Source organism: Podarcis tiliguerta (assembly GCF_965153285.1).
Source record: "Podarcis tiliguerta genome assembly, chromosome: 2".
NCBI classification, from domain to species: Eukaryota; Metazoa; Chordata; class Lepidosauria; order Squamata; family Lacertidae; genus Podarcis; species Podarcis tiliguerta.
In genome coordinates, this window is record NC_139535.1 from 55,448,070 (window position 1) to 55,461,805 (window position 13,736).

Consider the following 13,736-nt stretch of genomic DNA (forward strand, 5'->3'; position numbering starts at 1 on the left):
CCAGTTTCTGTCTCCCACTTTTAAACGGTTACCTTCTGAGCTTCCTTTCTTAGGTGTTACACTTTACATGTTAGCCTTTTGCATTCCATACCTTGTCAGCTCACCAAGGTGTTCCAATTTCTTATCCTACCACTTGGCATTCTGTCTGCTGCATGTTCACCTACCTAGGAACCACTGTGGTGTATGAAAATGACGACGTGCTTGTACTCTTAATCCAGCCTACCATAGCTGTTTGGATATAAACCACAACACGAGAAAGTATGCCCAAATATGTCCTGCCCAGGCTGGGTCCAGTCTATCTCTCTATTAAAATTTCATCACTGCCACTCATGCAAATGCAAAATGATTTAAGTGCTTCACTTCAGAGACCGTCATCGTTCAGCAGTTATGAAACAGCACTGCCACCCGACACACACAGCCCTCCAAAGAGCTGCAGAAGTCCTGATAAACCTGGGAAATCACAGAACAGGGACTGTTTATTGCACATATGTAAGATGAAACCATTAAAGGCACATTGGCTACTGTTGCATGGTTCCCTCTGCTCCCAAATGAATATGCAGGAGGTGGCAAAGACCTATAATTTCAGATGTTTCTTCAATCTATTCTGGTAGGACACAGGGAAAGTGGTATGGCTTTGACCAAAGCAGCCAACCCTTCTGTCATCAGAAGAAGTAAACATTGTTCAGCCCGGACACTGAGGTCCAGCGCCGAGGGCCTTCTGGCAGTTCCCTTGCTGCGAGAAGCCAAGTTACAGGCAACCAGGCAGAGGGCCTTCTCAGTAGTGGCACCCGCCCTGTGGAACGCCTTCCCACCAGATGTCAAAGAGAAAAACAACTAGCAGACTTTTAGAAGACATCTGAAGGCAGGGAAGCTTTTAATGTTTAACAGACTATTGTATTTTAATATTTTGTTGGAAGCTGCCCAGAGTGGCTGGGGAAACCCAGCCAGATGGTTGGGGTATAAATAAAAAGTTGTTGTTGTTGTTGTAAATTGAAAGCTTTGGATGATCCTACAACAAGGGAGAAGAAACAACTGGGAAAGGGCACTGTGCCAGGGTGCTGCTGTGCAGCGGCTTTCTACCGCACTCGACTGCAGGAGAGAGCTCTTTCCAAACTCAACTGCTTAGCGCCCCCCCCCCCCCGCTGCCGCCATGAAATCCTTCTGAAGAACACACTCAGGTTTCTGCCAGGAGTTTGGGGTCTCACCTCTACTCAGTGTGAAGTGCAAGACTGTGCTCCAACATAACATGGCAGAGAACAATCAGCAGCGGTGGGCAAGCCATTTTTCAGGGGTAATTGCCTGCCATTAATGATCTTCACTGGCTTTCAAAGAACCCCAAGATGCCATGGAACACAGCTTGAAAACCACTGGTATTGTGGAGAGGAAGTAGAATGCGGATTGGGGAGGTTCCAATCCCCACTCCCCCACGAAGCGCTCTGAATGACTTCAGGTCAGCCACTACCTCCCAGCTGAACCTACCCCCTAGGAATGTTTTGGAGGAAACAGCTATTACCAGCGCAATACATTCAGTAAACATGTATATGGCTCCGTGAGCAATTAAATTCAAAACAGCAAGAGGTGAGGCTGATATATACCTCCAACCGCACTAAATAATCATGCTGTGTTCAAGCAGACTCTTGCCACCATCACAACTGGTGGCATAACATTCAGGAAGGACTGAGAGGCACTTAGGCCTATCCACAGAGGGAGGAGCAACAGGGCAGCCAATGAAACAGGGCCACTTTTGCTTCCAACAAGGTAGCAACGTGGAAGAGGCGTCCCTGTATGACCAATCCAAGAAAGGATGGGGAAGAACTGATGCCTCACCTTAGGAGAAGGAGGAATAACAGAGACAACCACCCTGCTACTCAATCATGAGTGGCAAGAAGGACGGAAGACCTCATAACATCCCAAACCCAGCATGTGACACCGCTGGATTGTAGTGGACAACGAAACCCAACACTGCTGCAGATAAGAACCTAAGAAGAGCCTGCTGGATCAGGCCAACCTGATGTGACCAACCTGATGATGGGAAGCCTGCAAGCAGGATTAGAGCGCAAGAGCCCTCTCCCTCCCATGGGAGAAACCAATATTTGCCCATCTTGGCTTGCTAAGGAACCACCCGTGTTGCCTCCTTGGCTCCCTTTGCACACAGAAAACACCATGGCCAGACCCTCCCGGCCGCCCCTTGCCTGTGTTCCTCAATCTGCTCCTCGCGCTCCCGGTAGCGCTTCTCTCGCTCCTCCTGCTCCTGCCTCTCCTGCTCCATGCGCTCTTGCTCAAAACGCAGCCGCTCGTCCAGGGCCTTCTTCCGCTCCTCCTCCTTGCGCAGCTCCTCCTCTTTCTGCAAGGGACAGAAAAGAGGGAGAGGGTAGGTGCTGCACCTCACACAGAAGGGCTGGAACAGGGATGAAGGTAAGGAAGGACGTACGTGTGTGTGTGTGTGTGAGAGAGAGAGAGAGAGAGAGAGAAAGAGAGAGAGAGAGAGAGAGAAAGAGAGATGATAGATTAGATAGATGATAGATAGGTAGATAGAGAGATAGATAGAGAGATAGATGATACAGATAGATAGATAGATAGATAGATAGATAGATAGAGTGGTGCCTCGCAAGACGAAATTAATTCGTTCTGCGAGTTTTTTCGTCTTGTGAATTTTTTCGTCTTGCAAAGCACCACTGTGCATTGACGGTTTCCCATAGGAATACATTGACGGTTTTTAAAAAAAGGCGCAAGACGTTTTCGTCTTGCGAAGCAAGCCCATAGGGAAATTTGTCTTGCGAAGCAACCCAAAAAACGAAAAACTCTTTCGTCCTGCGAGTTTTTCGTCTTGCGAGGCATTCGTCTTGCGAGGTACCACTGTAGATAGATAATAGAGATAGAGATGGATGATAGAGATAGATGATAGATAGATAGACAGATAGACGGATAGATAGATAGATGATAGATGATAGATAGATAGATAGATAGATAGATAGATAGATAGATGATAGATAGATAGATGATAGATAGATAGATAGATGATAGATAGAGTCATAGTCATAGCTAATCACAGACTTGACCTGCCCAGGGACAGGGCTTCCTTGGTAAAACCTCTCTACCTTGGCCTGCTCCCAGAACTGCTCCCGGTTGAGTCGCTTCATCTCCACAGCAGCATCAGTCTTCTGATAGGTGGTGCCCTGGAACAAAGAAATCAAATCAGGAGAGAGAGATCTGTACGGTGTGAATGAGGACACACAGATAACAAGACAACTTGCCAGCTTCTCACTGTCCTGGTGTGTTTCACAATGCTTTACAACAGCATGGGGGTAACTGACCAGAATATTCTTCAAGGCAGTTTATAATGTATGCTGGAGAATTTGCAATGCACCCATCATAGCCAGTGAGGTTAATCTGAGGTTACTGCTAACTGAAACGTCCACTCCACTGTAACCATCTTTCTTACCCTGCATCAACATTCTTCCCCAACCTGGTCCCTCCAGATGGTGTTGGACTACAGCTCCCATCTTCCCCTAGTCCCTGGCCATGCTGGCAGGGGCTGATGGGAGCTGTAGTCCAAATCCGGGGAAGGATGCCCTAAGTCGAAACTGCTTTCAGCAGACCAGCCACACCCAAGCCCAGAAGTGGCTAGTGTTGCTTCTCCCCAGCAAGGGGAAAGGGGGGGGGCATGGCAAAGAAGGAGCATTACCACGGGCTGCGCATTCTCATCCTCACGCAGGCGGAGACGGTGCAGCACGGGGCTGGCAATGCGGGCGAGGCCGTTGGAGAGCCGCTGCCCAATGGCTCCTGGGTCGATGTCTTCCACACTGCTAGCGTTGACAATGACATCCACACCCTGTTGAGACATTCAAACCACACTGAAAAATGAGGGTCCAGCCACCAAGCTGGAGAAGATGGACTAGGACCAGGAAATGGCAGGGAACGAGATTTCAGCTCAGCACCAGAGGACACTTCCTATTTATTGCGAAGACAGCTGCTAGACAGTAGACAAAGACTGTGTTGGGAGGCGGTGGGCTCTCCTCCAATGGAGCTATTCAAGCGGAGTCTGGATGAGCATATTTGTCAGGGATGCTGTAGCTTCAAAGGCGGGGAACCTCTTTCAGAAAGAGCCTGCATTCCCTCTTGGGTAGTTTTCGGGGGGGCTGCTTGCCAGTGATGAGCAGGGCCAGAGGCAAAAGCAAGCAGGGCCAAAGGATGTGTGACGTTTACCTTTGTAGAGGAGGCTCTACTCCAGCCACACAAAAGCCAAAGGCTTACACCCACCTGTGCACCCGCTACCTGCCTACCTAAACTGGGCAAGCAGGAGGCATGATCATGGCTCAAGAACATATACCAGCCAGGCAAAAGCACTTTAGAAAGCCACAAACCAGGCTGATGAGGGGCAAGGACTAAGAAAAGTCCCAAGGGCTGGGCGGAGAGGCCTGGAGGGCCACATCTGGCCCCCTGACCTCAGGTTTACCACCCCACTTGAAACTGCATTTTGCATTGAGCAGGAAGTCAAATGAGAATTTAAGGCAGCTGCCTGAAGGACAACAGCGGAGATCCAGCAGCTGGCACAGGTCTCCTGCCAACAGCTCACAATCAAAACTCCTTGCCCACCCCAGATGTGGAATCTGTGCCCATCCAGAAGTTATTGGGCTACACTCTCTGTCCACAACTGGAGGGCCACAGGTCTTTCCACCCCTGCATTGCAGAAGAACCATGCTCCCTCTTCCACAAAGTCCAAATCCCTTTCCCACAAGATGGGAAAGGACTGTTGCATAGGCACTCCCCCTGCGAAACCCTTCCCCAAACAGTTTGCCACTGACCTGGAAGAATTCCGCGACTTTGGCCACATGGCTGGCGCAGGCACACTTGCGGGCATCAGCAACATCCTCTCCCACCTGCCAGGCATAAAGGTGCACAGGGACGGGGAAGGTTAGTGCTGGAAGATGCCACTCTTGTGAGAAAGCAGCAGGCAGCATCTTATTCTACATGCACATAGAGACACAGGCTACTTGGGAGAGCATCTGGAGAGCTCAGGAGGAGGAGGACCAGGGTGGCACCAGCACGCAAGAAAACGGGATATTCCTCTGGATTTTTGAATGGAAAGCAAGAGCAGCAAGGTTTTCTCTGCAGAAAGGTCTTCCTTGATAATTTTGGATGAGATGTAAACCAGACATATCACTGTGCCACAAGGTAGGGAAGCAACATTGCCCCACATGCCTAAGTCTGCAGCTTCTTCTAAGTCCTGGAGCATTAATGCTTGGCAGGAGTTTTCTTTGCTGTCCTTTTGTTAAGGACTGGGAAATGACACAGAGAGTACATCCTATATTCCTTCACAGTAGATCTCACCCCTGCAAAGGGGGTCTTGCTAGGGCTAGTAGTGATAGTCAGCGGTTTCCAAATGGCTGGGTATTTGTTGTTCATTTCTGCCCCCGGGCAGCACTTCGTAATGTGTTTCTTCTTTTAAGTCACCCTTCCCCAACCTGGTTCTCTCCAGATGCTTTTGGACTACAAGTCCCATCAGCCTTAGCCACCATGGTCCATACACAGGGATGCTGGAAATTGTAGTTCTGCCCGGACACTGAGGTGCAGCTCTGAGGGCCTTCTGGAGGTTCCCTTACTGCGAGAAGTGAGGTTACAGGGAAGCAGGCAGAGGGCCTTCTCGGTAGTGGCACCCGCCCTGTGGAACGCCCTCCCATCAGATGTCATGGAAATACACAACTATCTGACTTTTAGAAGACATCTGAAGTTTTTAATGTCTAATATTTTATTGTGTTTTTAATATTCTGTCGGGAGCCGCCTAGAGTTGCTGGGGAAACCCAGCCAGATGGATGGGGTATGTATGTATGTATGTATGTATGTATAAATAAATAAATAAATAAATAAATATATTAATATTATTATTAGTCAAAATGTCTGGAGGGCATCAGGCCAAAGGCAGCTGGTTCAGACTGTTAAACCCATATTTCTACAAAGACATTTTTAAAAAGGCCTAGTGAAAGGAACTGTCCACAAAAGCAGTATTTAAAGATTGTCACAAGCTGGGCTATGTCAGGTAGGATAGGAAGCAAGTCTGGACAGAAAGTGGGAAGGAGAAGGAGCCAGCCCAATGTGTGAGAGTGGTCGACCCTTTCAGATTCATTAAGGAAAATGGAATTTGTTCCACTAGAGGGCAGTGCAGATAAATCAATGGAAACCCAGCAGTCAGCAAGGGTTCTGCTAGAAAGATCAACCTGCACGTTAAAGGCTTCCTCAGAGCCAGCCAGCTTTATGTGCCCCTGTATTCACATCCCAAACAGCACTCGTGCCAGCCTTCACAAATGAAGGGCTGCTGCTTTTTCCTACACAGAGATTATCTTTAGGTAGAAAAAGACGATTAGGCCCTACGGTTGAGACACCAGGGACCTACCATCAGCCTTCACCATTCAGTGTTTCTCAAACCTGGGTCTCCAGCTGTTGTTGGACTGCAACTCCCATCATCCCTGACCACTGGGTGTGTTAGCTAGTGATGATGGGAGTTGTAGTCCAACAACAGCTGGAGACCCGGGTTTGAGAAACACTTGGCTGTTTCAGATAATTCAGCCCGGCCCATTCTCCACCCTAGTCTGTACACGGCTGCCAGCTCCAGATGCTGAGAGGATTCCTGTGCATAAAGAAGGCTGAATTTCTCCTTGTCTGGCTTTCCTCACCACAGTGGAAAGAAAAGCTGGTGGAACTTTCCCTTCCCATGCAGTACCAAGGTCCTCTTTTTGGGTGGCCCAGTCAACTTTAATATTGCTCCCCTTCAGCACAGAGCAAGCTGCCTCCCAGACTCTTCTTGGACTTACCCAGTTAATGAGGACATATTTAGGGAGGGTGGCCTGAGGGTCTTTGACACTGCAGAATCCGTACATCACTTTCTGGTTCTCAAAATGGCTGGAGAGTTCTTGCAGGCCGCCAGCTGAAGAAGCAAAGAGACAGATTTTATGGGACACAGACGACACTGCTCTTTCCCTTAGGGACCTGATAGGGCACTGCCTTTCACAGAGCCAGGGCATTGGTTCATCTATCTCAGTACGGTCTGCGCAGATTGGAGCAGGCTCTCTGGGGTTTCAAGCAGGGAAGCCTGAGATGCCAGGGACTGGACCAAGAACCTCTGCATGCAGAGCAGATGATATAGCACTGAACTTCAGCCCTTCAGGTGGGTAGACAGAGGAACACATGATAAAAGGGACTAATCTCTCAACTTACTGGGTGTGCCCTTGCCACAACTCATGACCATTTATCTCCCCACCCCTTGCCACTTCAACTCTAACCCTGTTGAAAAATATGGGATTTTTAGTCGTCGTCTATTCATGTATGCGACGACAGCAGCGAGGATACTACTGGCCCAGAGATGGAATGAAGACAATGTTCCAACCAGAGAGGAATGGCTGATGAAGATGATGGACTATGCCAAAATGGAGAAACCGACTGGGAAAATCAGAAACCAGCAAGAGAAGAATTTTAAGAAGGAATGGAAAAAATTTACAATGTACTTAAGAGAACACTGTAAACAACTTTGGTGGGATTTGAGTAATGCTTGTAATGTACAAAAAACTATGGAAAAATGAATTACTATTTTTTTAACAAATTAAAGAAAATAAGATAAGCAGAAGGGGAAAAAAAATTGATAATGGTAACCATGGAAGGGTGGAAGGAAGTCAAGGGATTCAGAGAATCCTAATGGAAGAGGTGAATGATGTGTTTGAATTTAAATTTGTTATGTAAAACTTAATAAAATATATACTTTAAAAAGAAAAAAAGGGAATTTTTTTTTTGTTTTGTTTTAGGAGAGGCAAGTTTGGTGGAGCACTGAGAACTGCCAGGACTGGATCAGCTAAGCAACATAAGGTTGCCCAGCAAGGAGGCAAGGGCAGGGACAGGAATACTCACTTCCTGAAGCAGCCAGTTTCAGGTTATCGGAATCATCTTCGTAAGTGTACAAAGCCCTGCAAGTCAGAGAATCACACAAACAGGTTAGGAGAAGCATGTACAGATAAGGGCAGACCGCGCAAATCCTTCACTATCCAACTCTTGCACCCAGGAAATGCAGATATAGTGCTAGGTAAAATTGGAGGCTAGGGCTTGGATTAAGCAGATTTGCACATGTTGGCTTATTTTGCCGAACTGGTTCTGCTCCTGTAGCCCTCGAGTAGCAGGGAGAGGAACAGAACCACAAAGCCCAACCACGTAGTCACTGCGGTTGTGGGGCTTCAGAGATCTTGGTGGGATAGATACACACTCTTCTTAGCCCCCAAGGTCTACAAACTTGATTTTTAAAATAAAACATAGGTTTCCTGGTATGGTCTATGGACCAACACAATAAATACTATTTTACTAAAATGAAAGTTGACCCTTCAGGATGATGAATTCTGTATTTGTGTGGTGCTTGCACATTATGCAGGTGGCGCTGTGGGTTAAACCTCAGAGCCTAGGACTTGCCGATCAGAAGGTCGGCGGTTCGACTCCCCACGACGGAGTGAGCTCCCCTTGCTTGGTCCCTGCTCCTGCCAACCTAGCAGTTCAAAAGCACCTCAAAGTGCAAGTAGATAAATAGGTACCACTCTGGCGGGAAGATAAACAGTGTTTCCGTGTGCTGCTCTGGTTCGCCAGAAGCGGCTTAGTCATGCTGGCCAATAAATCGTGATGAGTGCCGCAACCCCAGAGTCGGCCACGACTGAACCTAGTGGTCAGGGGTCCCTTTACCCTTTACCTTTACTGCACATGATGCACAATAAACACAGTCCTGAGTAAAGGACAACAATGTCTTGTCCAGAGAATGCCTCTCATTCCAAAGAAAGCCTAGATCTTGCATTACAACATAATATATTTCAACCCCTCTGAAAGCCGTGCCCCAGGAAACAGAAAGCAACCAACAGATATTTCCAAACTTGCTTCCTTCCAAATCATGTTTGGAGTCATGGGGAAGTAACGATGGGGTCACCCACACAAATCCAAGATGATGTTCACTGTCAGAGGGTGATACATCTACCAGTGTCTTGGTTAGTGAGGGAAGATCCACAGCATGTTCCAGAGTCCTATTCTATCACCCCTGAAACTTTGCTCCTCCTTCCACTTGTCCCCCAAAGAGGCACATTCCACAAATTTGAGAATTGTTTATAGAAAGCACCATGTATATTGGGCAGCAGGCACCCTCAGAGGACCAGGCCTCCTGGAGCACGCCTGGAGCAGATAAATTAAAAATGCCCTTGAGCAACAGCAAACTGCCTGTCTCATGTGCGATTCCCAGATGGGCTATATTTGGTTTGTGTGCATGCACAGACATAGAGTCATTTGAATTAAACTATTTTCAGTAGATTTCCTAAGAAAAGCTCTGCTGAATCAGACCTTTTGTCTGTTCTGAACTTTCTGCCACTAAAGAGCTAAAGAGCCCAAGACCCAAATGTTGTAATCTTTCCTTATTTGGGAGTTTCTCCAGCCTCCTGGTCACTTAGGTTGCCTGTTTCTACACAATCATCCCAGAGTAGCAAGAGGCATTCTCAGGCTTCAAGGACTCATTCCAGCCAAGCCAAAGTCCTTGGGTGGGAAGGAGGGCCAGTGAAGGCGTAGGGAGAGCTACGAGGGCCACATACAGAAGCCTAGAAGAGTTGCATTTAGCCATGGGGCCTAAAGTTCCTCACCCAAACAGATGCAACCCAGGACTGGCCTGTGCATGCAGGATCCGGCTGGGCTCTCAGTTCCTCCTGTCAACTTGTGTAGGTAAAGCAAGCAGGCTGCCATATTTGATATCACCAAGGCAGGCAAGTTCCCTACACTGGTGGCTCAGTCTCCACAGACAAGAGGCCCCTAGTGGGTTATTGCAGCATGTGCTGCAATGTCCAGTCCCCCGCAACATGATGTAGACTGCAGGGGTCAGCAAACTGTTTCAGCAGGGGGCCGGTCCACTGTCCCTCAGACCTTGTGGGGGGCCGGACTATATTTTGAAATAAAAAAATGAACAAATTCCTATGCCCCACAAATAACCTAGAGATGAATTTTAAATAAAAGCACACATTCTACTCATGTAAAAACACGCTGATTCCTGGACTGTCTGTGGGCCGGATTTAGAAGGCGATTGGGCTGGATCCGGCCCACGGGCCTTAGTTTGCCTACCCATGATGTAGAGCAAGCATTTCTAGAACACAGCTGCTCCTCCAGCCTGCCCAGAACAAAGCCCCCATCCCATCCCGCCTGCCCTTTTTGTTTTACATTCTGTCTGGCAATGCTGTGATAAGGAGAGGCGCTCCCCAAGGTTTCAGCTGGTACATCTACCACAACTTCACTTCCAGAAGAGGAACAGCAGGGAAGAGCGATGAAGAGAGGGTGTACAACATCTCCTACATTACGGGGGACAGTCTTCTGTTTGAGGGGATCCTCTGCTAGAAAGGTCATCAGGTCTAGGCCTGGTTGAAAGACAAAAGAACCCCAAGATGGTGGGGTGGGTGTGGTGCCTGCGGGGTGGGATGGGGCAGGGCGCGCCAGAATCCCAGAGCCCGGGCCATGTTCTGCTCCTGTGCCCAGCAGGCCCATGTTGCTTTTTTGGGCAGTGCGGAGCCTGCAGGTACCTGAGCCACTGTGTCACTCCCAGGAGAGATGTGTGGCTCGGGCGTGCTGCAGGCCCCATGGTAAGTGCTACTCCCTGCGGTGTGGGGCCCAGTGTGCCCCACCCCCTGCACTATGCCTCTGGGCAGGCACAATCACCGCAAACACAGAAGTGGCACAAAAGGGGCAAAAATAGCCTTAAAGAAGCACAAAAATGGCACAAAACAGTGCTTAGGAACCCCGCAAGCCTTTCCATCAAGGCCTGTGGGGAGCTTGAGCAAGGTTTGGAGGGAGCGAATGTGGCGTTCATTTGCAGGCTCTTTCAATTGTGTTCTCATTACACAATTGCACTTAAATGCGTGGTGCCTCGGAACGTAACCCCTGCGTAAATGGGGAGTCGCCTGTATTGAATTTCTATTCAAATTATACTGAATTACTTCTAAATTTGCTTCCCTACAAAACTATTAGAACACGGTTTTTAAAAATGCAAATCAGCACCTGCCTTTGTCCTCTCTTTTGTTGATGCGGATGCTTCGCTGGTATCAGTTCCAGGTGCTTTGTGCTCAAGTGGGAGAGATCCCCTCCGCCCATATCCCCTTGTCTCCTTAATGCTGCATGTGCCCGCAGGCCACATGCAAAAGGCTGAGGGAGGAGCTTCTGCTAAATGGGGAGAAATGAATGCGCTGCTGCAGCAGCAGAGGCCTCACCCCTCCAGGATGGTATAATTGTTGCCCACCTGGGGAGTAAGACCCACTCACGCTTCTGGCAGTGAACTGCCTGCTGCCCAATAAGAATGTGAGGGGTGGAGTGGGGTGGGGTGTTAAGAGGCGGAGAGGGAGAAATAGTGAAATTAAAGCAGCAGTAGCAGCATATCAATGAGCCATCAGGGCTTGTGTGAAGGGGCCTCCATGGAAACCGTCTCCAAGATACCACCCTCTCTTCCATCTCTGCCGGGGTAGAGCCATTCCCTCCATCCTTTGCCAATCAGGCAGCAGAAATCAGAACCAAAGGCTTTCACACCCTAGCTGAGAGCACATGGGGGTTCTGTTCTCTTCGCAACCTCATTTCGAGACCTCATGCGAAGGGGGAAGGAAGGAGCACGGAGAATTGGTCCAGGTTGTGTGGGCGAAGAGACCGAAAGGGGGGGAGACTCCCTCAGCTTATCAAAGCAGCCAGCATCTCTGTGGCACCATGGCAACCACACTGCCATCCAGCTGGGACACAGTTCATATGAGGAGGAAGGAGGTGATTTACAGGGGAGGCTGGGTGGTGGTGGGAGGGAGGGGGGAGGTATTCTCTGGCAGCTGGCCCCAAATGCTGCTCCTCCTGTGCGCACCCACCGCCATCCTCTCATGGCAAACTGGGAGGTGCCTTCCCTGCCCGGCCTTTCCACAGCTTACAGTGGGAGTTTGCTGAGTTGTGTCTCTTCCTGGGCATCATGTGCTCCATTTGCTGACCTGCCAAATTCTTTGGCTGTTTGCATTCCAGTAAAGGCCGGGGCGCCATACGACCTCGGTTCCTTGGGCCAGAATCCTGCTAGAGTCAGAAGGGGAACTCCGTTGGCAGGAGGAAGGATGCTGGTTGCCGGGAATCGCAGGTGGGCAGAGGGCTCCCGCTCGCAGGCATGCAAGGACAGGGTGCTGGACTAGATGGGCCTGTTGGCCTCATCCAGCAGGCCTGACACATGTTCTCAACTCCCAACATGAACTGGTTGCCTTTACTCCATAGCCCCAAACCTTCCACAGCCGCATCTCATCACAATATTGGCTTTAGCAGAAGTTGCTTACAGCATCAGTTATCTCTTTGTTTCTCTGCGATAAGTCTAGTCCTTTGATATCGGAGGAGGGAGCAAGCCTGCCATCAGCACCTGGAATCCTGCCAGGGTTTAGCGGCCTGGTAAGGCCTCTTCCTGATTACTGCTCATGAGCCCTCGCCTTAAAGATTATCAGGCTCAGCACCAAACACCTTTTTAGTTTTCCACAACACCCTCAACCTATTAGGAGGTGTGAGGAGGGGTGGGGAACTTCAGGCCTGTGGGCCAAATGCAGCCCTCTAGGCCTCTCCTTCTGGTCCTTCTGCACCCCCAGTGTGTTTTTTGCCTAGCAGAGATGTGTCCTTGTGTGCTGATAACACCTCCTGCTTGCCTGGACGGAGAATAAAGTGTATTTACTTTTGTAGTTTCCACACAATAAACTGCCTACTGCTGGCATGTGGGCCTTGGAAGGGTCCACAGAAAAGAATGCAGCTCTTGGGCTGCCCACCGCAACCAGGCAAGGCCCCTACCTCCAACCCACTGACCGAAGAGAGACCCCACCAGATGACACTTCCTTCAGAGCATATGACTGCCTTCGCTAGAGGGGAGTGGACAGTTGCCAAGGGAGGCTGGAGCTCTGCCCCGAACCTCCCCATCTCACGTTCACACGCATTTTGGATAGATCAAGGGAGTAAGCAGAGGGTGAGTAACAGGATGAAGGGCCATACAATCATGCATGCTGTGGAGAAAGAGCTTCTCCATCTCTCGTAATATTAGAACTCGGGGCCACCCAATGTAGCCATAGGGTAGGCGGCTCAGGTAGACAAAAGCGAAGTTCTGATTCACACAGCGCATAGGTAAACTGTGGAATTCACAGTATGTGGTGACAACCACCAACTTTGAAGGGGGATTAGACAAATTCATGGGCGATAAGGCTACCAATGGGATCCCGTATTAGAGGCAGTATGACTCTCAGGGTTCGAAATTAGCAGGGAGCCAGGAGCATTTTGCACTGAAAGATTCTCCATTTGCGAGCACCTCAGAAAGTCTGGGTGCCATTTTTTTGTGCCTGGCTGACACTCAAGGATTACTGAAATGTATGTGCTTTGAAGCTTTGAAGTATATGTTACGGATAGACAATAGAAGGAGTTTAACAATAAAGAATAGAATATTTTGAAAACTGAAGTATGGTACCAATATTTTTATTTAAACACCAAATTAGAAACGTATTAACAATTTATGTTAGACATATGATATTAACAAGGTGTCACTTATGTGACTTGCGCATTACTTAATGCTTATCACAATAATAAATAAAAGGTGTTGCCGCCCCCCCCCCCCAAGGTAACTAGACATTCTGTTTTGGCGCTCACAACCCAGGTTCCAGGAGCCATCCTAGCTTTTCTATCCCGATTTCTAATGCTAAATTGACTCTAAA

At 48.9% G+C, this 13,736-nt stretch overlaps 1 protein-coding gene across 7 annotated transcripts in view; it reads right to left on the reverse strand.

Annotated features, from left to right (window-relative positions):
* DBN1 (drebrin 1) overlaps positions 1–13,736 on the reverse strand; it is a 41,268-nt gene that overhangs the window by 8,545 nt on the left and 18,987 nt on the right. For 5 of the 7 annotated variants that reach the window (XM_083428983.1, XM_083428989.1, XM_083428988.1 and 2 more), the window contains exons 2-7: positions 7,897–7,952; positions 6,810–6,922; positions 4,806–4,880; positions 3,686–3,832; positions 3,099–3,176; positions 2,193–2,344 (exon numbers count right to left, since the gene is read on the reverse strand). In XM_083428983.1, coding sequence (XP_083285109.1) covers positions 2,193–2,344; positions 3,099–3,176; positions 3,686–3,832; positions 4,806–4,880; positions 6,810–6,922; positions 7,897–7,952 — 621 coding nt within the window. Of the gene's footprint in view, positions 1–2,192; positions 2,345–3,098; positions 3,177–3,685; positions 3,833–4,805; positions 4,881–6,809; positions 6,923–7,896; positions 7,953–11,945; positions 12,110–13,736 lie in introns of those variants that run through there. The other 2 variants (XM_083428987.1, XM_083428986.1) reach the window with 2 other exon arrangements.